This window comes from Hibiscus syriacus, unplaced genomic scaffold (assembly GCF_006381635.1).
Source record: "Hibiscus syriacus cultivar Baekdansim isolate YM2019G1 unplaced genomic scaffold, ASM638163v2 tig00002942_pilon, whole genome shotgun sequence".
NCBI lineage: Eukaryota > Viridiplantae > Streptophyta > Magnoliopsida > Malvales > Malvaceae > Hibiscus > Hibiscus syriacus.
This window is the reverse complement of record NW_024061958.1, coordinates 16,449-42,376: the sequence shown is the minus strand read 5'-3', so window position 1 is coordinate 42,376 and position 25,928 is coordinate 16,449. Positions and strand designations below refer to the sequence as shown.

The window sequence follows — 25,928 nt, the reverse complement described above, 5'->3', positions numbered from 1 at the left end:
GTCCCCGATACGTGCTTCAATGTTGAATGCAAGGCTCTCCAAAACGGATTTCCCAACATCCTAATTCACTAACATGAATCTTGTAAATAAAAGCATTCATACGAACATAACTCAAATAGGAACTATTGAGACATACCTTGTTGTACTGGATTTTGCTCATATCTAAAGTGGTCTGGGGAAGGCCAGGGAATCGTTGTTTCAAGCAAAGCAGAAGGCTTTCTGCTTGATCGGCAAGCATCTCCCTCTTGTCAGCATCGATCATTAGGTCCTTGATCAAACCCCATGACAACTCCGAACTAGACCGGCTTGTGCTGATAGATTTCGAGTTCGATTTTTTCCGCCATAAATATATCGAGGCCTCCACTCGGTTGGCAATTTCTATATCATGATGTTCAGATTAACATTTTCATTGTAAAAACCTTGTATGATTTTAAATAGTTAGTTTCTTATATTAATGATTATAAAAAAATGTCTTAATTATATGTTTAATTTACGTTTATAATTGTAAACATTCGTTATAATTTTTATTTATTTTTAATAAAATAAGGGGTTTCTATTTGCATAAAAAAACATTCTATACGACTCAAACTTCACAATGTTTTTTTAACAAATCCTAATATTTTTGAAATTTTATATACTTTCTTAAGAAACTCCCATTTCTCCATAATAATAATAATAATAATAATAAATTTTCAGATTAACGTATTACGTATACACTTGTTTGGGTGCTCATGTACCTCGTTAGGGATATTCATAATTCGGTTAAAATCAAATTAATTGACCGAATTGAAATTTAGGTCAATTAATTTTGGGTTCGATCAGTTAACAATTAATATGTTTTTTAAATTTCGATTATCGGTTAAATCGCTTCAAAATATTGATTAATTAATCGAATTAACCAAAATTATTTAATGTTTAATATATTATATATATTATTTAGCTCTATGGGTATTTAAACTTCGGTTTTAATCGAATCAACCGATTGAACTAATTGAATAAATTGAAAATATTAAATATTTAATATATATAACATATATTATTTATATATTTCGGCTAATTCGGTAACTGACCAGTTAACTAAATTCAGTTCAATTCGATTAATGGTTAAAAAAAATTGATTAATGAATTTTGAATAATTCGAGGATCCACCTCTATACCATGTAAACTCGCTCCTTTCAAGGGGAAGGTCAATCAGGCTACGCCATTGGATAAAATCTTCAAACGATTGCGCTGAGGCTGCACACACACAGGTCCTCAAAACTTCTCCTCAGCTCGTCTCACCGTATTGAAATCTCCTCCAATGATAACCAAAACCCCAATATTAGAGATTACAGCGTCTAATTCTATTGAAAAATCACGCCTCTCAGAAAGAGCATTTGGGGCGTAGATGTTAATTAAGCCAACCATGTAACACCCCGAATCCCGAGTTAATAGTTTGGGTCAATCTAAGACCCAAAGTTGACCCCAAAGAATCTTATAAAATAGCTAAACCAATTTTATGTCAGTGAGCTTATGTTGTGACCAAAAGATTTTGGTGATAGATGATTAGTGTTTTATGTAAAAGAAGTAGAGGGGCTAATAGTGCGATTTTTCCCTTATTATTTTAAAGCTGAAAACCCTCAACTCTCTATATCATGTTTACATGAACCGTCCCCACCATTTTCTCACCAAACACTCATCTCTTCTTCTTCATCATTTTCTCTTTTCTTCTTCCTTTGCAAAGATTTAAGGATTCAAGCTTAGTTTGTTGTAGCCAAGGTAAGAATGTTTCTCTCCATCCTCCAAGCTTTGTTTTAAGCTCCATTTTGTAAGTTTTAGAATTAGTTTTCAGAATGAGTTTTTTTTAAGGTAGGGTGAATCCTAGTTGATTCAAGAGGTGTTTTAAAGGTAACATACTTATAGCTTTCTCATATCAAGTGTAGATCATGGAAGTTAAGACGGATTGTTAAAACACCTCTTGAATCAACTAGGATTTACCCTACCTTTAAGAAAAACTCATTCTGAAAACTAATTCTAAAATTTACAAAATGGAGCTTAAGACATATTGGAGGATGGAGAGAAACATTCTTACCTTGGCTACAATAAACTAAGCTTGAATCCTTAAATCTTTACTCTTAAGAAAGGAAGAAGAAATGAGAAAATGATGAAGAGAAAGAGAGGAATGTTTGGTGAGAAAATGGTGGGGGTGAAAATCATTTAATACATCATTCTAAAATAAATACTTCCTTAAGCCTTAGAAAATAACTGGAGCACACAAATCTATTATATGAGATTTTTTTTTATTTATATAATAAGATTATGAAAAAATTTCGCTGTGAAATTGTTAAGCGAAAGGGAACCCTCCGATCCGATCACTCGCCACCGTGAATCTCAATGGGCTTTTAGGGTTGTGTTTGGCTTCTTTCTTAGGAACCGTGATGGTCAGCACCCCGTTCTCCAAGTACGCCGTCAGCTTATCCAGCTTCGCGTCATAAGGCAGCTTGAAACGCCTCACGAACGCGCCCTACTACGTTCCACACGCTGCCACATACCGCCGGTCACTTCTTTCTCCACACTCTTCTCGTCGCGGATGCAGAGCACTCTCCCCTCCTCCACTTCCACCTTCACTTCGTTCCTCTTCAGCCCCGGAAGCTCCGCTACGAACACGTGAGCTCCCGGGGTCTCCTTCCAGTCCAGCTTCGTGAGCTCGAATTCAGGGAGGAAACCAGGCGGCGGAGACACCGCGGAAACAAGGCTGCTGCCGCCGTACCGGAATTCTTGAATGGATCCCGAACTGCTTGATGGTGGTAGTAAGGGTCGTGATGAACAGTGCGACCGCTGTAATACATGCTCGGAATCATCGACATGGTTGTTAAAATTAACAACTAGGAAAATGCAATAACTTGCTTGCGAGAAAGAGGGAAAGTTGGAGAAGGGTTTTATAAGGGAAAAATGGGATCATGCATGCATGCAAAATAGTAGAATCAATGTCGGATCTAAAAATATTTTTCAAGGTGAAAACATATGCTAATAATAAGAAAAAGTTCATATGAGGTGAGCACAAATAAAATTTCATGGTGAACACCTTCAATAAAATGAACAATTAACATAAAAAATCCGGATTTCAAATTCAACCAAAACTTAATTAACATATTATTTAATAGTAATATTTATTTAATATTATTATCGAATCAAATAAAAATAGTAATAAACAAAATATTCTATCAAAAGAATATGAATTTAACTTCTTAAATTCGAATAAGAAATAATCTTTTAAAATATAATTTAAAATAATCTCATTATCTTCAATTATTATTAAGAATAATAACTATAATCATTCTTATTCATTCTTGGAGTGCGAAACTATAAGTTCAATTAATGTTAGCAATAAATAAAAACATATTTGATCCTATAAGTCATAAGTGGTCTCTAACAAGACGTTATGACTACCCAAGTAAAATGAAAAACTCGTTATCTTGAGACAACCTTAATGTGTAGCTCATGTCATAATCATTTTTATCTTATGATATCTTGATAGAATATAAGGCACGGAAAATATCAACCTTATATTTATCTTTAATTTCTCGATACTCAATTGAACTAACTAAAAAAATAGCATTGAACTCTATCAACACATTTGAGCACGATCATGTATTTTTCAGTATCAATCAGGGCCGAATGTAGAATTTTATGTTATAGGTGACGTATTTATAAAATTTTTAAAATGAAACAAACTTATAAAAATTTAATGGGATGAGGATAGATTTTTAATAAGAGAATAAAAAAAGAGCTTGAGAGATATGGGGAGACTGCTTGCTTTTTCCCTTTATGATACTATATCCATGCACCAATTGAATGCATTTTCTCTTAGTGAACGAAAAAGAACCTTTGTTTTCTCTTAATGAAAAACTTTTGAGTTATAATATTTGGATAAATATTTTAATTCTTCTCCTTGGGATTTGCTTCAAAGGTTTCACAACCAAACGATCTTAGTGATAAAATAATTGTTATTGTTCTTTAAGATCCTGAACGGAAGAGCACCTTCATGGGGCAAGAAGAGCCTTGGCCCCGCCAATTATTTTTTAAGTATTAGTATTTAATATTTAAAATATTTTTTTTATTTATGAAAAAAATTGTATTTATGGAAAATAAAAAAATATTTTAATCTGGTTATAATAAATTTTTAATTTTATCTCTGATTCTGAGTTCAAACACCATAAATGTTAGGAGTCTGAGTAAATGAGAGTTATACTATTTCTTCGTAGCAAGAGCTTGTATTTCTATATATTGGCTGGCGAAAATAACATTTAGATTAAAAAGTGAATTTTACCCCATTACTATCTCATTTTTCACTGCATTATCTAATAGAATTTACCCGTTCGCAGAGGACAAGAAGGGAAAACTATATAAGATTAAGAGGATCCTATGTATACCATCCATCCGACCTTGAAATAAAGAATTGCAAGGACGCTAGCCGATTCGTGGGCAGGTGGCATATCATGACAAATGTTTTAGCTTTCTGGAGTAAACTACGTATTTAGTATTTATATTTTTAATTTTAATCAATTTTAATATCTAAACTTTTAATTTTTTTAAATCATATCTAATGTTTAGTTTTCATTTCGTTTTAGTACCCGTCGTTAAAAACTTAACGTGTTTAGCGTTTAAACTATCAGTTTTGGTCCGTCATAGTACCAAAACTTTCAATTTTTTTCAAAATTTAACTTTAAATTTTGAACGATATATTAAAACGAGACAAAAACTAAAGTTTCTAACGGTTGCGTACTAAAATGAAACAAAAATTAAAAATATAAAAGTTTAAATATTAAAATGTAACAAAACTGATAATTTAAATACGAGAAGATCGAAGAGATTTCGACGTGGTTGGATGGGAGCCAAATAGTGCAAAGCTGGACTTTGGTTCCACACATTTGGCCTGTAATGCATGAATATTCCTCTCATTCTATGCATATAAATTGCTTGAAAAAAAGAAAAGAGAAAAGATCCATCAATATATAATCATCAGTATAATGGATTTTGTTGAACAAGTTGCAAACATACGTGCCAAAAATCATTCAAAGCTATGTTCTTTTTATTGGTAATATACGTGCTCAACTATTCATCTAAGAAAGCTCTTTTTTTATTAATCTATAATTATTACGAGTGGTAATATATATTTTAAAGAGTCTTAACTATTTGACAATAAACGTTCAAATATTTTACAATCGTTGATACTCGAATCTGGAACCTCTAAAAATAATGATAATCTTCTTAATTACAAAGACAACTTGATTCGTACGCGATTTAAGGAAAAGTAATGATAAAAATTAGATTGTTATACAATATACCATTTTTATTTGAATTTGATGATTATTTTCAAATAATTGTTTTTAATTGAGATTTAAATATAATATTTTTTAAATATTGATATGTGATATTAATGTAATAATTTAATAATTAATCAGATAATAATAATTATTTTTGTAATCGATTAATATCATAAAATTTGATTAATTATTAAGATTTTAGATTTTTTTATTAAACTAAGGTGATTACAAAGTAATATTTGTCTTAAATATTCTCAATCATTTCACAATCAATGCTCAATCATCTTGCTGCATTCGTTGGGGTTCGAACTCGTGACATTTAGAAATAACAACGATTCTTTTAACGACTGAGGTAAGTTGGTTCGTGTTCTATTCGAGAGTTTTTAAATTAAAACAAAAAATTAAATACTATAAGTTATTAAACCTAAAAGAATATATAAACTTTAGGGGAAGGCGGAAAAGGCAAAAATTAAAGTCATAACCTACTTTATCCAATTGCCTTAGGCTTAGGGTGCATTTGGATAATAAGGGACCTCTAAGGGCGGTTTGTTTATTTCAAATGATTAAACGTTAAATGATTCAAATACTAAATGATTTAGAGGTTCTGTATGAATTAACTCTGAATGTGACATGTTGTTTGATAATAGTTCTGAATGATTCAAAATGTACTTTGATGCTAAATCTTTCAACATTGTTTTACTGAATCAGTCATCACTGAATCATTCAGAGGTGAGAAACAAACACGCTGAATGCTGAATAATTATTTTAACATTCAGCGCTGAATGATTCCATTCAGAGCCAAACAAACCGTCCTTAAGTCAATTACCATCAAGATTACATTTTCATATTAAAATAATTTTATAATTTTCGTTAGACTCGTTCTCCCATTGTTAATAATAATGAAAACGTGCTAAGCCAATATTAATTAAGAGAGAAGGTATGGGACCGGGTCGGAGACGAAGAAGCGGTGCGGCGCGTGGGTCCCACATTCTACCCACGGGTGGGGAAATGGTCTTCAAAGTCACAAAAGGCGGGCCCACAATTATAGCCTAATCCACCGCTCGTTTTTTTAACCGTCCGATCTAAAACTATAAAACGTCAACTTCAACCTTCTCACTCTCACTCGCTTCGCTCCCAAACAAAGCTTGGCTCAGCCGCGTTCTGTTTGTCCGCCACTCGATTGCTTCTTCTTCTTCTTCTTCTTCTTTTTGGATTATTATTTTTAAACAAAGTTGATACTTTCTTGGAGAAGAAACAGATTTGGTGATTGCATTTGGTTCAGATATATATATCATTCGTTCCTTGTTGTCAATTTGAGGTAATTCTTTTTAATTCTTTGCTTTGCTTGTATTCTACGTTTCAGTTTTTTCTTTCTTTTAGGTGTTCGGGATTTTCGCCGACTTACTTTTATTTCTGTAATAGGTATCTTCCTTAGAGACGGCGAGCTTTTCAAGACTTACTTCGCTTTCTTCAACCTTGCATTGGTTTCGTTTCTACCTGGTAATGAATGATTCTCTCTCTCACACACACAAACACACTATTTTTCTTTGATTAATTTCTATTTGCATTTTCGTTTTCTTTCGTGCTCGTTAATTAGTGTTGTGTTTGGTTGCCGGGAAACAAGAAGGAAATTCAGAAAAGTAAAGAAATGTTTTAGTTTCAAGTTCTTTTGTTCTATTCATCTTGCTTCAATCGAATTTTGTAAACGATGCTAGAATGCGGACTCTCTTTTTTCTTCTCTGTTCCATTTTCCGTTAATTTCTCAAGTGCTTAAAAGCATAGTACTAACTTGAGAATGCATTTCTGCGTTACGATGTGATTTATGATTTTATATTATGGATGTGATTGTAATATCGTTGTGACATTTATAATTAGGATTTCTAATTTTTCTAATTAAAATTTAGTTTTTCATTTTTTTTATTTCTCTTGTTAATTCATTTAATTTTCAATTAAATTTAATTATTCTTATATCATAATTGAGGCCCTAATTTTTATAATTTCATAAAATATTTAGTTGTTGACTCTTTTTCTTCATTTCTCTTACTTATTCATTCAATTTTGAATTAAACCTAATCATTTTTCTCTTTTTTCAAATCTTACTCTTCAATTTATCAAATATTCTTTAATTCTTAGTTTTCTTCAATCTCAATCTAACAATAAAATAATATACAATTCTTTTTATTTATTATTATTCAAAATCAAGCTATGTATCATACAATACAATGCAACTTTTTTATATTTATTCTCTTTTGGTTGTATTTAAGGTGTTTCCTTAATAAAATAATATATTTTCACAAAATTTAATCATTTTTTATGATTAAATTAATTTCATTTTATAAAGACATTTTTTAGTTTTTGTTCATGGCCCTAAAAATGTCTAAAGACGAGTAGGAAAGGAAAGTTGGCATGTTTTGATAATGGCTTTTAAAAATAGCAACAATTCAATGCATGTGATATACACACATATTCAGCCATAAATTCAATCAAATTGATGAACAGATCATGTGAGAAAACTTGGCAATTTTGCAGATAAGATGGGTTGGTAACGCAAAATAATTCATTGATACTTGATAGAAGAAAAGCTAATGAATAATTAGAGGACATGGGATTTGGTTCAAAGTCGGGGAGGAGTTCAAATATACAGCAAAGTTCGCAGACAGGGAAGGAGAAAGCTCACTTGCCACATGCAGGCAAGTCCAATGTGAAAAATGGTATTACTTTTCCGTATGGTGTTCTGCCAGGTGAAATAGGGAACAATCGGATTCGAAGTGCCTTGGTTGAATCAAAACCTCCTCTCAAGAGCAGGTCAACAAAAGAAGATGAGCTTGTTAGGTACATGTCAAACTTGCCGGGTTACCTACAGCGTGTAGACAGTTCAGATAACCTTCAAGAGAAGGCATTGAATGTCGGAGTTCTGGATTGGACACGTCTAGAAAAATGGAAGCACCACCGAAAGCATATACCAACAAGGTCTGGCAATGATGAATCATCCACAATTGCCATTTCATCATCGAAAACAAATACCAAGTTGTCTGCCTTCTCAAATGTTGTACCCAAGGTTGCCTCTGCCAATAAAGGTAAGCAACACTGTTCGAGTCTTACCCCATCTCAAAAGGACGGCATTCCTCGAGGTTCAAAACCATCTATTCCAAAGGTTAGACAATACCAAGATATTGAAACTGCTTCCAAGAGCACCTTGGATCAGCAAAAGAAGACATCCAAGATGTATAAATCCTTTGACAAAATTAATTCAGATGCAATTATTGAGAAGGGGAAGAGAAACGAATCAGATCAGAAAATCACTTCGGAAATGAGAAATATGCCATCAAACATGAGAAATCATGGAGTCTCGCCTCAGCCAAAGGAAACTGCACGTGTTTGTGATGATGGATCAAGAAACAGAGTAGAGAAAAGGAGGGAAAAGAAAGTAAATAAGAAGGATTTAGATGATAAAGGTACTTCAGATGTGGAGGCTTCTTCATCCAAATCAAGAAACCATGCAGTTTCAATGGGTTCCAAAAAAATGCTCGGTGCTGAAAGCCACAAACCTAAGAACAAAGAGACCCAGGAATCGGAACTTGATCTTAATCATGAATGTCCTCCTGGTGAGCACAAGAACATTGTTCTTCCAAGTTCTGTCCAGAACAACCTTTTTGAAGAACCCCGAGATAGGGCTTTGAATGAAGCAAAATGGAATAGCTCTTCCTGTGACCTGCTTCAGAAGGATCATTTTCGGGAATTATATTCTGAAGTTCCCCATTCTTGTACATTTCCTTCTGGAGTTGAGATGAATCCTGAAACTGACATGATCGCATGGGGTCTGGAGCCTTCGTCTAATTCATCTAGTGGGTCTCTGCTCTCGGATAACATAGAAAATATAAGGTCCCAACGCAAGTATTCAGCAGATAACAAGACCAAGTCTCAAGAGGCTGATTTTGAAACTTCGAGGAAACTGGAGGAAGAAATGGCTGAGCTGGCAACCGAAAGAAGCAGAACTAGTTCACGAAATCGCCGTTTTAGTTTCAGCTTGCGTCGTATTAGTAGAAGTTTCAGTTTTAAGGAAAGTTCTGCAGTCCCACAATTGAGCTCCGATTTTGTTTCCATGAGGTCCGGTCCAGTACGGCCTGAATTTTCTGGTTTTCTGCATGATGGTAGCATAGAGAAGCTGAATGGCCATCATAGAACTAGATCCAGCCCCTTTAGAAGGGTGCTGGATCCGCTACTGAAGTCCAAGGGCTTAAATTCCTTCCGATCCACTGACACTGTTCAGCCATCAAAAGGAAGCTTGATCTCCTCTACTCAACGTCCACTTAATACAAATGAATCCTTTCAGGAAGAAAAGTTGGGACCATCAAAGATTAAAGCTCTTCTAGAGGTTGCAATGAAGGACGGACTCCCACTGTTCAGATTTGTTGTCACCAATGGCAGCAACATGCTTGCAACTACCGTGAAAAGTTCAGCATCATCCGGCAAGGTGGGATCGGATCAGAATTATGTATTCTCTTCAGTTAGAGAAATTAAGAAGAGTGGTAGCTGGATAAGTAAAGGAAACAAGGGGAAAAATTGTGGTTACATCTATAATATCATTGGACAAATGAAGATTTCCTACTCTCATATTTCAGATGTTTCTGCAGAGAACTCTTGCAATGATCTGGTAAGAGAGTCTGTTTTGTTCTGTGTGGGGCAAAGACAGGCAGATCAAGCATTGGCGAAGTTTATACCAGGTACCGAACTTGCTGCCGTTGTCATCAAAATACCTGGTGAAAGCAATTTACAGCAGGCTGATAAAGATGTAGAGAAGACTGGTTCTACAGAATCTTTGGCTACGGATGGATGCAGCTGCAACTTTATGGAAAGTTCAAGCTTCAGTAGTACTACTGTCATACTTCCTGGCGGAGTCCACGGCTTGCCAAACAAAGGAATGCCTTCCCCATTGATTGATCGATGGAGATTTGGTGGATCATGCGACTGTGGAGGTTGGGACATTGGTTGCAAACTACATGTTTTCTCCAACCAGAACAAGAGATGCTGTAAGAATTCAAGGACGCATCAAGCATTCCCGGACCGTCTTGAACTTTATCCACAGGTATCCTCTCTTCTATTGTATTACCTATTGCTTCTCCACTGTGTTATAATGTCATCCAGACATCTAAGTTCTGTTTTGTACTTCATGTAGGGAAAAGCACATAAGAACATGCCTATCTTCGGCTTGGTTCCACATAGAAAAGGAATCTATGCAATCGAGTTCAGTTCGTCAATCACTGAACTGCAAGCATTCTTTATCTCCGTGACAGTTATAAGTTGTCGGAAACAATCCTCTGATCTGCCAGAATTCGGTAACCTGCTCGAAGGGGAAGTTATAAAGGAGAAAATGTTGGATGGCGGCTTTGGGATAGACAACAATCCAACCATTCCCCTGGGAACCTTGCCTGCAAAATATGCTCCGAACCCACCGCATTCCCCCGTTGGGAGGGTATAGTCAATAGTTTCGACATGGTTAATCATCATGATTTTGTAGGAGTCGCATGTTACCAAATAGACCACTTGTAGAAAAGAAATAATAATGGTAATTCAATATATTTACCATCGACTGTTTTAATCAAGTGGGTCTCTCCTTTTTAAAGCCGAGAACAGCATAGTCCTATATGTCAGCACAAACTTTATAGTAATATGCCTATGATCGAGCAACAAAGGAATAAGTATGAAAGTCGAATGATGTGGAATATCGTCCTCTACGCATATGTACCATTGACCATTAATCCTTTCAAACTCGTTCGTTACGAACCGTGCTCCCCAATTGTTACCTTTCGTCGGCAGGACGAATTCCCGTCATGTAACGTACCCGAAATCCCCTTTAACATGTACCAGAAAATTTTCAGTTTTATCTCGTGGAAATGTTGGAAAAAATGTGATAAATTGGAAACTTTGTAGCATATTTTCTAAGTGTAAAAATAGAGAATCGAATAATGAATTTACTGATTCATATTCGACTACGTGATATCTTTACAACGGTATCTCATATGCTTAAAACGGTTGAGTGGTGAATGAGAAATGTATGCTCAAAGTGGGGTACATGTGAATTAGGGATGAGCATGGGTCGGGTTGGGTCAGGTTTTTGGTCCACCCGACCCGACCCGAGAACAAGGGAACCTCCACCCAAGACCCGACCCGACCAAAACAAGAGTTCACCCGACCTGATATATAACTTAGAAACCCGACCCGACTCGATCTGAAATAATAAAAAATATTATTTTTATTCAATAAAAACAGACTTAATTGAAAAAATTTATATATTGAGGGGTATTATTGTAATTATTCCTAAATATATAAGGTAAAATTATATATTTTTCGGGTCGGGTCAAGTCGGGTATTTTTCACCATAAACCCGAAATCGACCCGACCCGAACATCACACTTTTAAAAAAACGACCTGACTCTGAAATTTTCGAGTCGGGTCGGAACCCGTCGAGTTCAAGTCTCTGTACATCCCTAATGTGAATTGTGTTGTGCAAGGAAAATAAGAAAATTTATATCCCACATCATCGGGTATCAAACAAGAAAATGGTTTATATACACAAACCCACTTTTTACTTACTAAATTATTTAAGTTGAAATTGTGTCTTGCACATAGAGGCATGGCATGCAAATCCAAATTTGCTAAACTTATTAGGGTTAGGGGTGTACATTTCTTTAAATGTAGTATTATCTTTTTGAAAATTCTAAATTAATAAAAAGGATATTATGAGATTTTCTTTTAATTAGAATATTAATATAGTATGACTTGTAATTCATAAATATATTAGATATAATACGATGATAATTAATTATTTCCGATTTTATTCCGATGCTAATTAAAGTCGAAATATATTTAAGGCAGTGTTAATTGATTATTTCTTATTTTATTCAGTTACTAATTAATAGCCCGAATATATTGTTTTGAATTTGTCTCCAATGTAAAATGCTATAAATACAGTGTTAACCTACTAGGTTAAACACAACTCAAAACTTTTTCCTTTCTACTATGTTTTCGGTAATATTTTCTAATAAGATAAAGTTCGTGATCTCGCAAGTTATGTTATTGTGCGCTGATCATATCTTTGTTGTATCCTGGAGATAGACGACCAAGACATCTCGAGCACCAAAGAGTGACCGAAAATCAATCTTCAGGAAACTGCGTACTTATAGGCCTCAACCAAAATCAAGTTTATTATTATGTCAATATTCGGATTCTTTATTCTAAATTATTTCTTCTACTTTATTAATAAAAATTTTAAATTTTATTTTATTTTATATAATAGGAAATTCATAGTTCATCCACACAATCTCCCAACTTTCCATTACAAAATCATAACCACGAATGCCGTTTGCCGCTGGGTGCACACAACAAACGTCATCTCCTGTTGGCCAAAGGTTCTGCATCGTGGCTAGATCCGACGTGGCATCTCCCACGTGGAATTGTCTCCTCCAATCATCGTTAATCACCTTTTTAATAATTAGTGTCTCCTTAATCACTTCTATTATTTTAATTCAAATTTTAAGAGGAGGGATTCCAAAAGTTCGGGTTGCTTAAGAACTATTGAAGGCCAAAACGCTTGTGATTATTCCACTCATAAAATGATTTTTTTTGTAAATTATATTCTGTTTAAAATATTTAAAATTGATAATATTATTTACAGAAATTGATACATAAATTATATTAAATTTTAATAAATTTTAATAAATTTTATAATCTTATATATATTTTTCTAAAATTGAAGTGAATAAAATGTAACACCTCTCAATTAGTTTGATAATAAACATTTTTATCTCTAATATATGTATTATTTGAATCTAAGACCTCAAAAAGATAATAACAATAATCTTATATATTTGAATGTTATATATTTTATTAAAATTTAGAAATTTGATTTAAGTTCAAGGGTTCAGAGATTAATATTTGAGGTTTGGAGGATTACATTGTCTTTTTAATTTGGGGTGAATTTTGTAGGGTAAATTATATGTTTAGTACTTAAATTTTTTATTTTGATTCATTTTAGTATTTAAACTTTTATTTTTTTTCGAAATCATATTTAATATTTAGTTTTTGTTTCATTTTCGTAGTCCGTCGTTAAAAATTTAACGAACAGACTCATCGGTTTCCACATCTACAATTGTTGGCTATCGCAACCATCGACCAATAGACTTGTTGCATTTTCACCTTTCCTATAAGCGATAAAGTCATCCTCCAACAGAGGTTCCCTTCCACCCTCGCCCACGTAGGCTGCTTTGTCTTTCATTAGGGAGAGAGGCCCCTACCCTCTTGTGTACAACTACACCCAATTCCAGTCTGATAGCATATCAAAGCAACGATGAAAAGGGTTAGCCCATTGACACACCGTAAGAAGATAGCTTGCTCGTTCCAAGGTGGAATCATCGGCCGATCCTTGAATGTGATTTCGACTTTTATTTCACTTGAAATGCCTCAAATATCCTTAAATTGATGATGAACTCTTATATTTCTTCATCCTTTGATCTCCGTCGTTAATCGTCCGATAGATCTAAAACTGTACTATATTATTCAACTCGTCATTCTCTCGTTGTCCACCATTCAGATTGATTGTTCGTCCACCGGAACTATATCCAACGGTGGGTACCAAAATGAAGAAAAATAAACGTTATGTATGGTTTTAAAAAATCAAAAATTTAAATATTAAAATAAATCAAAATTGATAGTTTAAATATTAAATTTATAATTTATACATTTTAATAAAATGCCTCATAGTAGGGGTGTATTCGGTTCGGTTCGGTTTTTTATCAAAAATTGAATCGAACCGAAATAAATGGTTTTTCAATATTTAAACCGAAATCGAAACTGAATAGTTAAAAAACCGAAAAAACCGAAACCGATTTTATCGGTTCGGTTCGATTTTTTTAACGGTTCGGGTTTTTCGGCTCGGTTCGATTCGGTTTTTCAATATAAAAATCACTTGAAACTATAATTTTTTTTACAAAAATTGCTTATTCGGTTCAATATGGAACAAATGAGTTCCATATGAAAAACCTGAACCGAACCGAATCAAAAAAATGAAACCTTTAAATCGAATCGAAAACCGAACCGTTTAAAGCTAAACCAAACCGAACCAAACCATTTTACTCAGTTTATATCGATTTTCCAATTTTCTCGATTTCGTTACTCAGCCTACCTCATAGTCGTCACCGTGTTCAACTGCCGTCGCGTCTTTTCATACGAGGAAAAGTTCAGTGGAGAGGAAGTTGAAGTTCCCTTAATTTATATCGAAGCCTTAATATAACCCTTTTTTACCCTCATTTTTTAATTGATCTTGATCGCCTTGTCTTCGATGATCGCTTGAAGAGGTACCGATTTTCCACTTGTGGTGGATTTAAAGAAAAGTTTTTTTTGGCGGCGGTTAACTTGATAAGGATTTGGTCAAAGGGAGAATTTTTCAAAACATTGAGTTGTTTTTTTTCAGTTTTGATGATGTTCACCTTGATTCCTGGGCTTTGAAGTGCTATGGAACTTGTTACACAACAATAACAAGATGACGCTTTACATTGGTGGCGAAGCTTCAAAGGTTTTTTTTCTTTCTTTCTTATTTGAATCTCTTGTCTGTGTCTGTTAGTATAATTTTCCCCCCTTAATGTAGTTATGGAAGAGATTTTGTTCAGAAACAACTACAGAGATCAATCTTCTTCTAGATAACTGGACATACCTACTTGCTGGTCTCATCTTTCAGGTTTCATTCTGTTCAAATTAAACCCTTTTCTATTTTCACTAGATATTTCGTTAGAACGATTTCAAAACTTTATTTTTTCCCCCACGAGAGAAAATTTTAGCATTTTAAGTAATGATAGGTAGTGGAAAAGCTAACATTTTTTCAAAAAGGAGAGAGAGATGCTTAGTTTGATTAAAAAAGTGTTAGGATATGGTGAACTATATTTATTTTAGCTTCTTTTACTTTACAACTTTGGGAGATGGTTCATACAGATAATGTTGCTTTAAATGGATTTCATAGTTGACAGATTAAGCTTTACCGTATACTTCTTATCATTGCTTAAAAAAAAGGATTTATAGATCATCTAAAACTTGTCTAGTGTTCTTATTTTCCAAAATTAATGAAAGCTTAATTTATGGTCATTTTGTAATTAGCTTGATTCTGGGTCTGGAACCTGCATTGTTTCATCTCTGCAGTACATTCATGGTCTAGCTGCCCGAGGAGTTCATTACTTGCACAGGGCAGGGCCAACACTTCAGGATCTTGGGTTCTATATTCTTCCAGTAAGAACAACATTCTTTCCTTCCTTTTTTTGGTTTGCTCCTGATCTCTATTATGTGTCCATCAATAGGTGAAATTAGAAATGATAAGCTCGAACTTGACTCGAGACCTTAACGAGTTGAGTCGAGCAAGATCCAATTCGAGTCGATAAGTTCGCAAGCAGCTCATAAATTTTTTATAATTTTTTAGGATGTTATTTGCCTTATTTTTAGATTTGATTATTTATTGTTAAACTTTTTTTAAGAATGATTGTAATATATTAGTTTGATGTATTTTTGGATTGTTACTTTAGTTGTAATATGTTAGTTTGGTGTATTTGTGGATTGTTACTTTGGAGTTTAAACTTTGGAATTACTTCACACACTATTTTAATCATTTTTTTAAATTTATTAATTCATGTTTATATTAAGCTCTATATAATATTAACGAGCAACGAAACTTTTTAACAAGCATGAGTCGCTGAAAATTTTATCGAGTAAGAGCGAATAGTTTTCGAGACGAGCCAAGCACTTAGTAAGCACCCCTAGATGAAATGCATTCTTATTGTTAATTTGCTTTTGAATTTAGGAGCTTGGGCAAGATAGAGGCTACATCAGTGAGACTGTGTTCACCTTTGTCTTCCTATCATTTGTATTGGTAAAGTTATTCTGATACTGTCCTTTTTCTTTACTTGTTTTACTTAGTTCTCACCTTTTCAGTTCTATTGGCAACTTTTTTTTTCTCCACTTCTAACATAGTAATTGCTATTTGCAGTGGACTTTCCATCCTTTCACCTTCAAGAGCAAAAAGATCTACACAGTTCTTGTCTGGTGCAGGGTGCTAGCATTTTTAGTTGTGCGTACCGACGCTTAGTTTATATTTGTTTCGAGTATACATGTGCACCCAAGTTCTAGGATTACCATTTTCATCAGTAATTTGTCTAATGAAACTGAACTCATTGCTCATGTCGAATGGTGAATGTTGATGAGTTCTGCAATTTTAAGCATTTCCTCATATTTTACTCACATTTGTTTCGTTTTTGCTGCAGGCCTCTCAGACTCTCTGAATTATCACATTCTATTCTACTCAGCTTCCGGGACCGAACTATCATTTCCGAGAGGTATAGTATATGTGAACTTGCCCTTGACTTTATGTTTACATTTTGAATTTTTAATATCGTTTGCTAAATAGTTCTTCTTTGGCAGGGTTCAAAGCTTGCCAGGCTGCCTAAACCACATAGTGCTTTAGAAGTCCTCTTAATTAATTGTATGCATTCTTTTGTTTTGTTGAAAATTTCAATTTATTGCTTTCGCGGCTATAGATGTGATTTTATCATGAATATATTGGCTCATTGGCTCGACGAATTTGCAGTTCCTCGTGGTGTAATATATGGCTGTGGTGACTTGATTTTTTCGTCACACATGATCTTCACCCTGGTCTTTGTGCTCACATATCAGAAATACGGCACGAAAAGGTAGAAGAAGGATTACTCTTTTTACTTGTTTCTAGCTTTTAGACCCGAACAAAATAATGAATAAAACGATATATAATTGTTGGGAGCACGAAAAAGTTATCGAGTGCCATTCTCATAACATTTCTGATTCTCAAACGCAAAATGTTCAGATCTGGTAATAGGCCATGCATTCTTGCTTGCTACATTGATATACATGTGAGCAACTAATTGATAGATTTCTGATGGTATTGTTTGTCTAATGGCAGTTGTATAAAGCACTTTGCTTGGTTAGTAGCTACTGTTCAAAGCCTCTTGATTGTGGCGTCTCGCAAACATTACACGGTTGACGTAGTTTTTGCATGGTACGGAGTAGACTCTTGAAATTTCACTTTACAATTTTATATTTTCTTCGATTTAGTTTGACAATGGTAAGATTTTTTTTCTGCAGGTATACTGTTAATTTAGTGGTATTCTTCATAGACAAGAAACTGCCAGGTTTGAATATTCTGATCTTATCAAACTTTTGTCTAATTATTCGTCGGCGATTGGAGCTGAATCTTCTAACCCCGAGATATTACTGCAGATTTGCCCGACAGAAGCAGCGGAAATCTACATATGTTGCTACCCTTGAGTACCAAAGACAAGGATAGTAAAACCAAAGAAGAGAATCACAAGCTCTTGAATGGGAATTCTGTTGACCCTGCAGATTTGGTACAGTGATTTTATTTGTTAATTCTTTGAGTTCCTTCATCTCGATATCGAATATAGATTGGTATTTATGTATCTTCTTCTAATTTATTTAGAGGCCAAGAACTCAAGTGAATGGAAAGATTCAGGAGGATTCCAATGGAATCCATGTTACTGCAATGAATGGTGCATAGATGATGGAAAAGTACTGCTATCACTGTAATTGGGCTGGTAAATTTGATTTGTATTCTCAAGAAAACTGAACCTTAGTGCACTTGAAAATTGTGCAGTCCTAATCATGGAAATTTTCAACTTCCTATTGCTGCTGGAGTACTTATCTTTACTCAATCAGTGAAATACAAGGCCGTCGAGAAAAGGACTTTCAACTTTGACTTAGAAAACCTTGTGTTTCATTTTAAGAAAGGTTTGCATATGGGGTAGCCTGGCTTTAAAAACTCTAACCCTGCAACTAAAAATGGCCCCAAGTCCGAGTTGTTTTTATACGTTCGGAAGGCACGATAATGTGCCGGGAAAGGTATTCTTTTTTCCTAGAGAATCATGGATTAAAATACAGAACTTGAATCCTCAGTATAATATAAAAACAGAGAATTGCTTTGTATTTGTAGCTTATCCATACTAAAGTTATGGGGCTGTGTGTTGATTGCCCATGTTGGGGTGTGCTTGAGTCGACAACTTGACAGCAAAGAGGCCCCATACTTGTTGGGCGTGATACTTGTAGCCAAGCCACTATCTGTGGCGATGACTGACCAGAAAAAGCAATGCATGGGCGCAATTTAAGCTTTGAAAGTTTGGTCAATAAAGCGAAAGAGTATGGAGAACAACAACAATGGCATGTGTGATTCAATAGTCTTCAGAATTATTTTCTGAAACATGGTGAAATAAACACTACCCATAGAAGACGCACTGAGCACTTTGTCTTCATGAAGATCCGGTGTCTTCTGTCATTCTCCTCTACGCAAGACGTCAAATACTCCATGTGTCTTTTATTATATTATAAATCGCTCTATTTGAGAAAATAAATTGAGAGATCATTATTGCAGTGATTTTGTCCTGCAGGAGGCCATGAGAGAGAGAAAGAAAGATTGCAACTTTTTCCCATCATTGTTGGTTGCATGTCTGAATAACGACCACTTTCTCCTTTTGCCCTGTAAAAAGCTTAAAGGGGTCCTCTTGAACCCTAAGTGGGGAGTGGCCTAATTATGTCACCACCTGTCAGACATTAGACCCTTCGATTCTTTTGTTCTTATATTTATCCCTCCGCCGTTGGGGATGAATGTTTTGTTTTAATTTCAATATATTTGGAAGGTAATTATAGACCCTGTAATATAATATCTTTAAAAGAAAAAGCTATCCACCTTTTTTCCTTTGATTATGGTTTCTCCGACTTTATTGAAATTCCTTCCTGAGAAAAAGAAGGAATTTTTTTTGAAAAAACGCATGAGGTTTGATGAGTCAAATTAAATTAGACGACAACTTGGCTTCATTGTCAATGATCGCATGATTTTTTTTCCACCATTTCCTACAGTGTCATCAATGGAGTTTTATAATTTTCAAATTTTCTTAAATAGTAACAATCATTTCCAGATGATCATGCACATTCTACGTGTTTCCATGGTGGATTCGTCATGCAAGACGTGATACTTTAAAAACTTGTAGAATAAAAATGCATAAATATATCACTTTTTTTTAACAAATCAAGCATCGGATTTGAACCCAAACTGCATTTTTTTCCTTCAATTATTTAAACCCCAAAAATGGTGAATGGGTCAATTTCTTAATGCAACTTTACCAAATCCAAGACCAAACTAACTCATAAATCTTCTTTCCCTCGTCAGTGTTTTTCTTATGACCAAACCAAACTATGATCTTGTCCAAAGTTTTGAATTTTGATATTATCCATTAGAAGACAAAGTTTTGAATTTTGGTCGTTTGGCTTTAAAGAAAGAAGAAGAAGAGAAAATGGGAGCTCGTTGTTCTAAATTCTCCATCTGTTGGTTTCACTCTCACCTTAAAGCTTCCGTCCTCGAATCATCCGATCTCGGTACTATATTTTCTGTCTTTGGCTCTTTGTTTTAAAAGATTTCTTTTTTTTTCAGTGTAAAAACTGTAATTAAATGCAGAGAATGGTGGCAAAGGTGAGAAGAACACATGGCCGAGTTTCACCGAGTTTAGCTTGGAGCAACTCAAAGCTGCTACGTCCGGCTTTTCTTCCGACAACATAGTGTCGGAACACGGTGAAAAAGCTCCGAACGTTGTTTACAAAGGGAAGCTCGACGATGACCGTCAGGTTGCCGTTAAACGGTTCAACAAGTTCGCCTGGCCCGATTCTCGCCAATTCCTCGTCCGTTTTATCTCTAACTATTTGATCATTTTACCGAGTAAAGATTACTTTTTTGAAAATTGCACGTCTTTTAGGAGCAAGCCAAAGCTGTTGGGAGTTTAAGGAGTGAGCGGTTGGCGAATCTTATCGGTTGTTGCTGTGAGGGCGATGACAGATTGTTGGTCGCCGAGTTTATGCCCAATGAAACGTTGGCTAAGCATCTTTTTCACTGTAAGTCAGTAGTCTTTTTTGTGTAAACTACATTGGGTGAAAGAAATTGTTGAAGTACCAAACATAGTTTACGCATATTTTTTCCATTAGACTCAAAGTGAAGCTTGGTTTAATTTTGTCAGGGGAAAATCGGCCAATGAAATGGGCAATGAGGTTGAGGGTGGCACTCTATTTGGCTCAAGCGCTGGAGTACTGTAGCTGTAAAGGGAGAGCTTTGTACCATGATCTCAATGCTTATAGGATTCTGTTTGATGATGTAATTTTATCAAGTTCATGAAGATTTTGGTTGTGAAATCAAATGACCCTTTGATCATGGTTTCTGAATTGGCTTCTTTTTCTTCTTCTGGTGAAAAGGATGGTAATCCCAGGTTGTCTTGTTTTGGGCTCATGAAGAACAGCAGAGATGGGAAGAGTTATAGTACAAACTTGGCTTTTACACCTCCTGAATACCTTAGAACAGGTTAAATGTGTTCAAATGATTCATTTATTCTTCACATTTAAGAATTGTATTACTTCGAATCTCAAAGTCTGGACGTTGTGCTTCTCCGGCAGGTCGAGTGACGCCGGAAAGTGTCGTGTATAGCTTCGGAACCTTGCTGCTAGATCTTATGAGTGGCAAACATATTCCTCCCAGCCATGTAAATTCTCTTTTATCATAGTAATATCCTTAATTTTTTTTGCTATTAGGATCTTTATGGTACTGCTAGAGAAAGCTTGGAATTGTGAACTGCAATAACTGCATGCTGGTGTAATTTAGTGATCATTGGTAAACCTTGTTGTTGGTCTAAAAGTTCCGAAATGAAGATGTGATGTTGGTGTGACCACATTGAATTAATCCGTATGGTATTGAAGTCTGCCTGTTCTGTTTATAGGCACTTGATTTGATCCGCGGCAAGAATTTTCTCATGTTGATGGATTCTGCTTTGGAAGGCCATTTCTCGAACGACGACGGAACAGAGTTAGTCCGGTTAGCTACTCGCTGTTTGCAGTACGAAGCCCGTGAGAGGCCGAACGCGAAATCTCTCGTCGTATCTCTCATGTCAGTTCAGAAGGAAGCAGAGGTACATATAATTGCCGATTCATTGAATATCCAAGTTCATACTCTTTAACTGATCATTTTGAGCAGTTGGTACCGTCCCAACTCCATGGCCTTCATTATTACAGATTCATCTTTTGTAAGCACAATTAAGTTTCTCATCGGATGGAATTTTGCTAGGTACCATCATATGTGTTGATGGGTGTTCCGCATGGAACTGCTTCGAAACAGCCCTTGTCGTTGACACCTTTTGGAGAGGCTTGCATGAGGATTGACCTGACTGCTATACATGAAATATTGGAGAAGATGGGATACAAAGACGATGAGGGAATAGCTAATGAGGTTCGCTGCTCCGTCGTCGATATTCTATTTTTATGAGATTCGAGATACGATGTTCGTTTTGTCATTTTCAGCATAACTTGTTTAACAAGAGACTCTGAATCCAGCGCCCCAATTATTTGTTGAAATCCATATGTTATGGCTCAAAGGGCAACCGGCAAGCAAAGGATCATTTACTGTCTGCTTTGATTGTTTTGAGTGCTTCTGTTATTACACTGTTGATGTTACATGATTTGTCATGTAATTTGCATTCAAATTCCCTTGTTCCTTTCAGCTTTCTTTTCAAATGTGGACCAGCCAAATGCAGGAAACCTTGAACTCCAAGAAACATGGTGATACCGCTTTTCGAGCCAAGGATTTTGCAACCGCAATTGACCGTTACACACAGGTGAGTTACTCATTTTTCAAATCTATATACTTTCTGTAAGGTTATCGGTAGCGACCAAACATTAAGGTTTCGATCGGCTTTGGTTTTTCTCGGTAATTGTCTTTGCATTTAACAACTAGGGTACTAATGCCATACAAGAAAGATATAGTTTGAAGGTTTAAACAGCATGATATATAGCCTGAAGATTGCTGTGTATCTTATGTAGTTCATTGATGGCGGGATCATAGTGTCGCCGACCGTATACGCCAGACGCTGCTTGTCTTACTTGATGAATGATAAGCCACAACAGGCTCTGGGGGATGCGATGCAAGCGCAGGTCGTGTCGCCGCAATGGCCAACTGCTTTGTATTTACAAGCAGCTTGCCTGTTTAGCCTAGGGATGGAAACTGATGCCCAAGAAACCCTCAGAGATGGCACCAACATGGAAGCCAAAAGGGCCAAAAGCTGAAATTTGTATAGGTTTTCATATTGTTTCATATATTTATCTTCCTTTTTTCTCCCCATAGTTTATCTTCTGGCTCTTGTTTATTCTGGGTTTTCGCTGCATTGCTGAATTCTTCAATATTTATCACTTTTTTTTTTTGAGATTTTGTTGAGATTTCCCATTATAATTATAAATGCTGGAATGATATTTTCCTGAAATCACGACCGTGGATAAACGTGAATCTGGTAGAACAACAACAATCGAGCAAAAACGGTTGTGCAAATCCGAGCATAACCATTAAAGGGCTCTTCCAAGAACATCAAAAGCTTCGGTAGCTAAGATGAATGTGCACAGTATAACAAGCTTTCTACACGTATAGAGAAGAGAGGTGTATATAATTCGTATTTCCATTTCCCCATCATCACAGCAACAAGTTTCCCAGGCCCCTTTACAGTAAATTCTGTTTCTTTATTTTTCATTCTTCTCGACGTTGTTCAACCGTGCACAGATATAAGTTTCAGGATGATGGCACGCTGAAGTGGAAGAGCCATGATATGACAAACGCAAACACCATGCAAGCAAGGAGGAAGTTGAGGAAGCGATGGCTGTGCCAAAAGCTTCGGGAGTCTGAATAGGATGCTGCTCCCGAGACTGCAGCTGTAGCAGTGGAGCTGTTGGTCTCGTTTGGTTGCTCCATCAACTCTATCTCGTTCGCTAAAATTACATTGCGTGCGATAGAATGACAAATTTCACAGGTCCTAAAAGAATCAAGCAGAATGAATGAGTGCATTGAGAGGTACTATAATTCGAAAACAAAAACAAAATCGAGTACAAGGAAGATCCAATATGCCATCAGAGGTAAGAGTATGGACTAACGATGTTGAAACTGAACCAACAACGAACCACTACAGATTTAACAATTCGATATTCGATCATTACACCATCCATTCTAGCTAAATGCTTAAAGCTACTACTTATATAAACCATGATCCTCTGTCTGGATAACAAATCATTCATGGTTTCAACAGTCACACATTAACTCGGATATCATAGCTGACATTCTTCATCGATTCCAAAGGTCGGCTCTTTTTCATATGAAAATACATCAGAAATTACTTGGTTGCATATGTTACAGATAATACGTTGCGGATAACACGGATACCTTGTAAATTCTAATCCAAAACCTGTAAATCTAATCGGTTGTTAGAAATTTCAGATCCTATCTAATCAATTATAAAGGTCAATAATGAGGGGGCAATCAACCACATAACCAGAATCCTAGACGGTACAGTAGCTAAACAAACACGAAAAACCATTCGGCCCACCGCGATCACGGTAGTCATTGTATCAACAAGCGTTTCACCAAAACAGGACACCGAACAAGATATGCGCGAAGCACAGGAGACGACGATGCAAAATCTGATAAAAGTCTAGAATCAAGGAATTTCTTGCACAAATGGTTTGGTACCTAAATTATCAGCAATACCCCAAATCATGTCAAGCAAGAACTCCAGAATCTGTCTTTGCGAATTAAAAACATCCAAAGTGATGCACGACCAAACAATGATCTTCCACCAAAGATTAGAAAATGCATCAACAAAAGGGGTCAAATCCCACCACTTTCCTACATGGAAAGAGAGCATAAAGGAGAAAACAACAAAAGCTAGAGATTCCTAAACCTAATAAAAAAGCAAATAACATCAAAGAATCGTCGGAGTAGTCAAATACAAGTCTTTATCTTTACTTTGAACCTGTTTTACTAACGTAATATCCATCCTACTACTTTCTTTCCAATTAAGCAAGTTTCTATTTTCACCTTGTAACAGTAAAACTAACAGTCCAACACCTAAAATACATAGAAATCTCAACAATGATCCATGAAAAGGTCAAATCGGGATTGTATTGTACTTACTTATTTCCTCTGATCTTAAACCAAGCCTCAGCACAGTGTTTATGAGCAGTAGCAAGATCATCCTTGCAAGAACAACCCAATTCAATTGCAACACCGGATTCATGGCTGTTACTCTCTAGACCCAGATGACATATTCTACAATTCTTCTCGGCTTTAGCCAAATGCACTTTGATTTCATTAGCTCCGCTTTGAATCTGCATCTCCACCGAACAATCGGAGACAGACGACACCCTCCCAGAACCGGAAACATCACCAATCTCGCCGTCTGAACCGCAAGCGAAGCTGTAATCGTCGTAGGAACCGCCTGTGGTGGAATAGAACTGAGAGTAGCAAGAACCGTCGTCGGCGTCGGAGAAGCAGACGCTGGCCTCGTCGGCGCTGACATCACTCCCGTTCCAGCGGGGAGTCCCTTGCTCTAAATCCATGTGGGACAGCTCTAGTGATGACATTTTGGAAAGACACAGAAGCCGAAACTTGGAGTTTTGAGTAGAGGCTTAAAGTTTCAAGCTTTTGAAGATCACCAATGGCGTCCGAGTTCCGAGCTTTGAGAGGGTTTTAAACAAAGTTGGTCTAAAAATGTGAGAATTTAAAGAAGTTACTAATGGATTGGGTGACCCTTCACCTCCATTAACGTTTTCATCAACTATGAAAAGCTTACAAAAGGGAAGAAAATAAGGGCTGACCCAAAGAACCACAAGGCGAAAACATGGCAAAGAATTACAGAGCCAGGCTTCTCAGTTCTCACTTAAGAAAAACGCATAGAAAAAAAACAAAGAGAGAGAGAGAGATGGTGTGCGAAGCACAAGCAGAAGCTTAAAAGGGAAGAAAAACTGAAACGTGCAGTATTTGCACACACAAACGAGATGAGATTTCTTATATTTTCTTGGGTAAACTAAGGATTAAGTCACCCGATTATTTCTGTAGTTTTTCTGGGTCATCAAACTATCTTTTTTCAAAATCATACCTAAAGTTACGTTTAAGATAATCACTGTCAAAAATTAACGATGATAGTGTTGAGTCACCACAATATAATATCATTTCATCATTTAAAAAATGTAAAGTTATCATATTAACATTTTTAACGACGAATGACCAAAACGAGATTGGAACATAACTCTAAGTTTGATTTTTTTAAATAATAGTGTGACCAAATAGAATTATAAAAATATCAGATGGATAAATACATAATTTATCCTTTTTCCTAACATCATTAATAGGCTTAATTAGAAAATAAGTTTCCAACTATATCGTTTTTTCAAATAGGTGCCTAATTTTTTTCCTGATTCATTCAGGTGTTTATCGTTACAAACGTTACTATTTTAGGTGTTCAGTCGTAATGATCGTTAAACTTTATCTTTAAAAAATACGTGTCACATTTAAATAATTTTGAAAATAACCAAACTTTTTGAAAATCTTAAAAAGAACTTAAAATTTGAAAATCTTAAATATAATCCTTATACTCACGCTTGTTGCGGAAGACAGCTATCGGATAGAGAAAAATCGCAACTAATAATTTGAGAAAATAAAAATGAAGATAAAAGAGACACAAAATTTACGTG

General features: G+C 35.4%; 3 protein-coding genes and 1 pseudogene across 5 annotated transcripts; 3 read left to right on the top strand and 1 right to left on the bottom strand.

Annotated features, from left to right (window-relative positions):
- The first annotated feature begins 6,493 nt into the window (after positions 1-6,493).
- On the top strand, positions 6,494-10,873 carry LOC120166135. 3 transcript variants are annotated; one of them, XM_039175494.1, is made up of 4 exons: positions 6,494-6,624; positions 6,742-6,806; positions 7,836-10,392; positions 10,483-10,873. In XM_039175494.1, exons 3-4 carry the CDS (start codon positions 7,909-7,911, stop codon positions 10,783-10,785), a joined length of 2,787 nt encoding a protein of 928 aa, XP_039031425.1. In that variant the 5' UTR covers positions 6,494-6,624; positions 6,742-6,806; positions 7,836-7,908; the 3' UTR covers positions 10,786-10,873. The 3 variants fall into 3 exon arrangements, with proteins under 3 accessions (XP_039031425.1, XP_039031440.1, XP_039031433.1); XM_039175509.1 differs by having other exon boundaries at positions 6,495-6,624; positions 6,729-6,806; XM_039175502.1 differs by lacking the exon at positions 6,494-6,624 and having other exon boundaries at positions 6,658-6,806.
- A 3,759-nt stretch (positions 10,874-14,632) lies between these two features.
- Positions 14,633-17,976, top strand: LOC120166167 (annotated as a pseudogene).
- Positions 17,977-19,619: 1,643 nt separating this feature from the next.
- On the top strand, positions 19,620-22,587 carry LOC120166156 (serine/threonine-protein kinase BSK6-like). The gene is made up of 10 exons (XM_039175520.1): positions 19,620-19,760; positions 19,840-20,060; positions 20,135-20,270; positions 20,393-20,526; positions 20,625-20,730; positions 20,823-20,908; positions 21,143-21,331; positions 21,487-21,648; positions 21,920-22,033; positions 22,239-22,587. The coding sequence occupies exons 1-10, from the start codon at positions 19,679-19,681 to the stop codon at positions 22,479-22,481; spliced, it is 1,473 nt and encodes a 490-aa protein (XP_039031451.1). The 5' UTR covers positions 19,620-19,678; the 3' UTR covers positions 22,482-22,587.
- A 132-nt stretch (positions 22,588-22,719) lies between these two features.
- LOC120166183 lies at positions 22,720-25,129 on the bottom strand. Its single transcript, XM_039175526.1, has 2 exons — positions 24,370-25,129; positions 22,720-23,215 (listed from the first exon to the last, which is right to left on the bottom strand). The coding sequence occupies exons 1-2, from the start codon at positions 24,816-24,818 to the stop codon at positions 22,975-22,977; spliced, it is 690 nt and encodes a 229-aa protein (XP_039031457.1). The 5' UTR covers positions 24,819-25,129; the 3' UTR covers positions 22,720-22,974.
- Between the last annotated feature and the right edge of the window lie 799 nt (positions 25,130-25,928).

Coding starts and splice junctions, on each gene's coding strand:
- LOC120166135 (XM_039175494.1), top strand. CDS start 7,909: ATGGGATTTGGTTCAAAGTCGGGGAGGAGTTCAAATATACAGCAAAGT. Junction 10,393..10,482: donor GTCTTGAACTTTATCCACAG/GTATCCTCTCTT, acceptor TACTTCATGTAG/GGAAAAGCACATAAGAACAT.
- LOC120166156 (XM_039175520.1), top strand. CDS start 19,679: ATGGGAGCTCGTTGTTCTAAATTCTCCATCTGTTGGTTTCACTCTCAC. Junction 21,649..21,919: donor ATGAGGGAATAGCTAATGAG/GTTCGCTGCTCC, acceptor TGTTCCTTTCAG/CTTTCTTTTCAAATGTGGAC. Junction 22,034..22,238: donor CAATTGACCGTTACACACAG/GTGAGTTACTCA, acceptor TATCTTATGTAG/TTCATTGATGGCGGGATCAT.
- LOC120166183 (XM_039175526.1), bottom strand. CDS start 24,818: ATGTCATCACTAGAGCTGTCCCACATGGATTTAGAGCAAGGGACTCCC. Junction 23,216..24,369: donor TTTAAGATCAGAGGAAATAA/GTAAGTACAATA, acceptor TGATTCTTTTAG/GACCTGTGAAATTTGTCATT.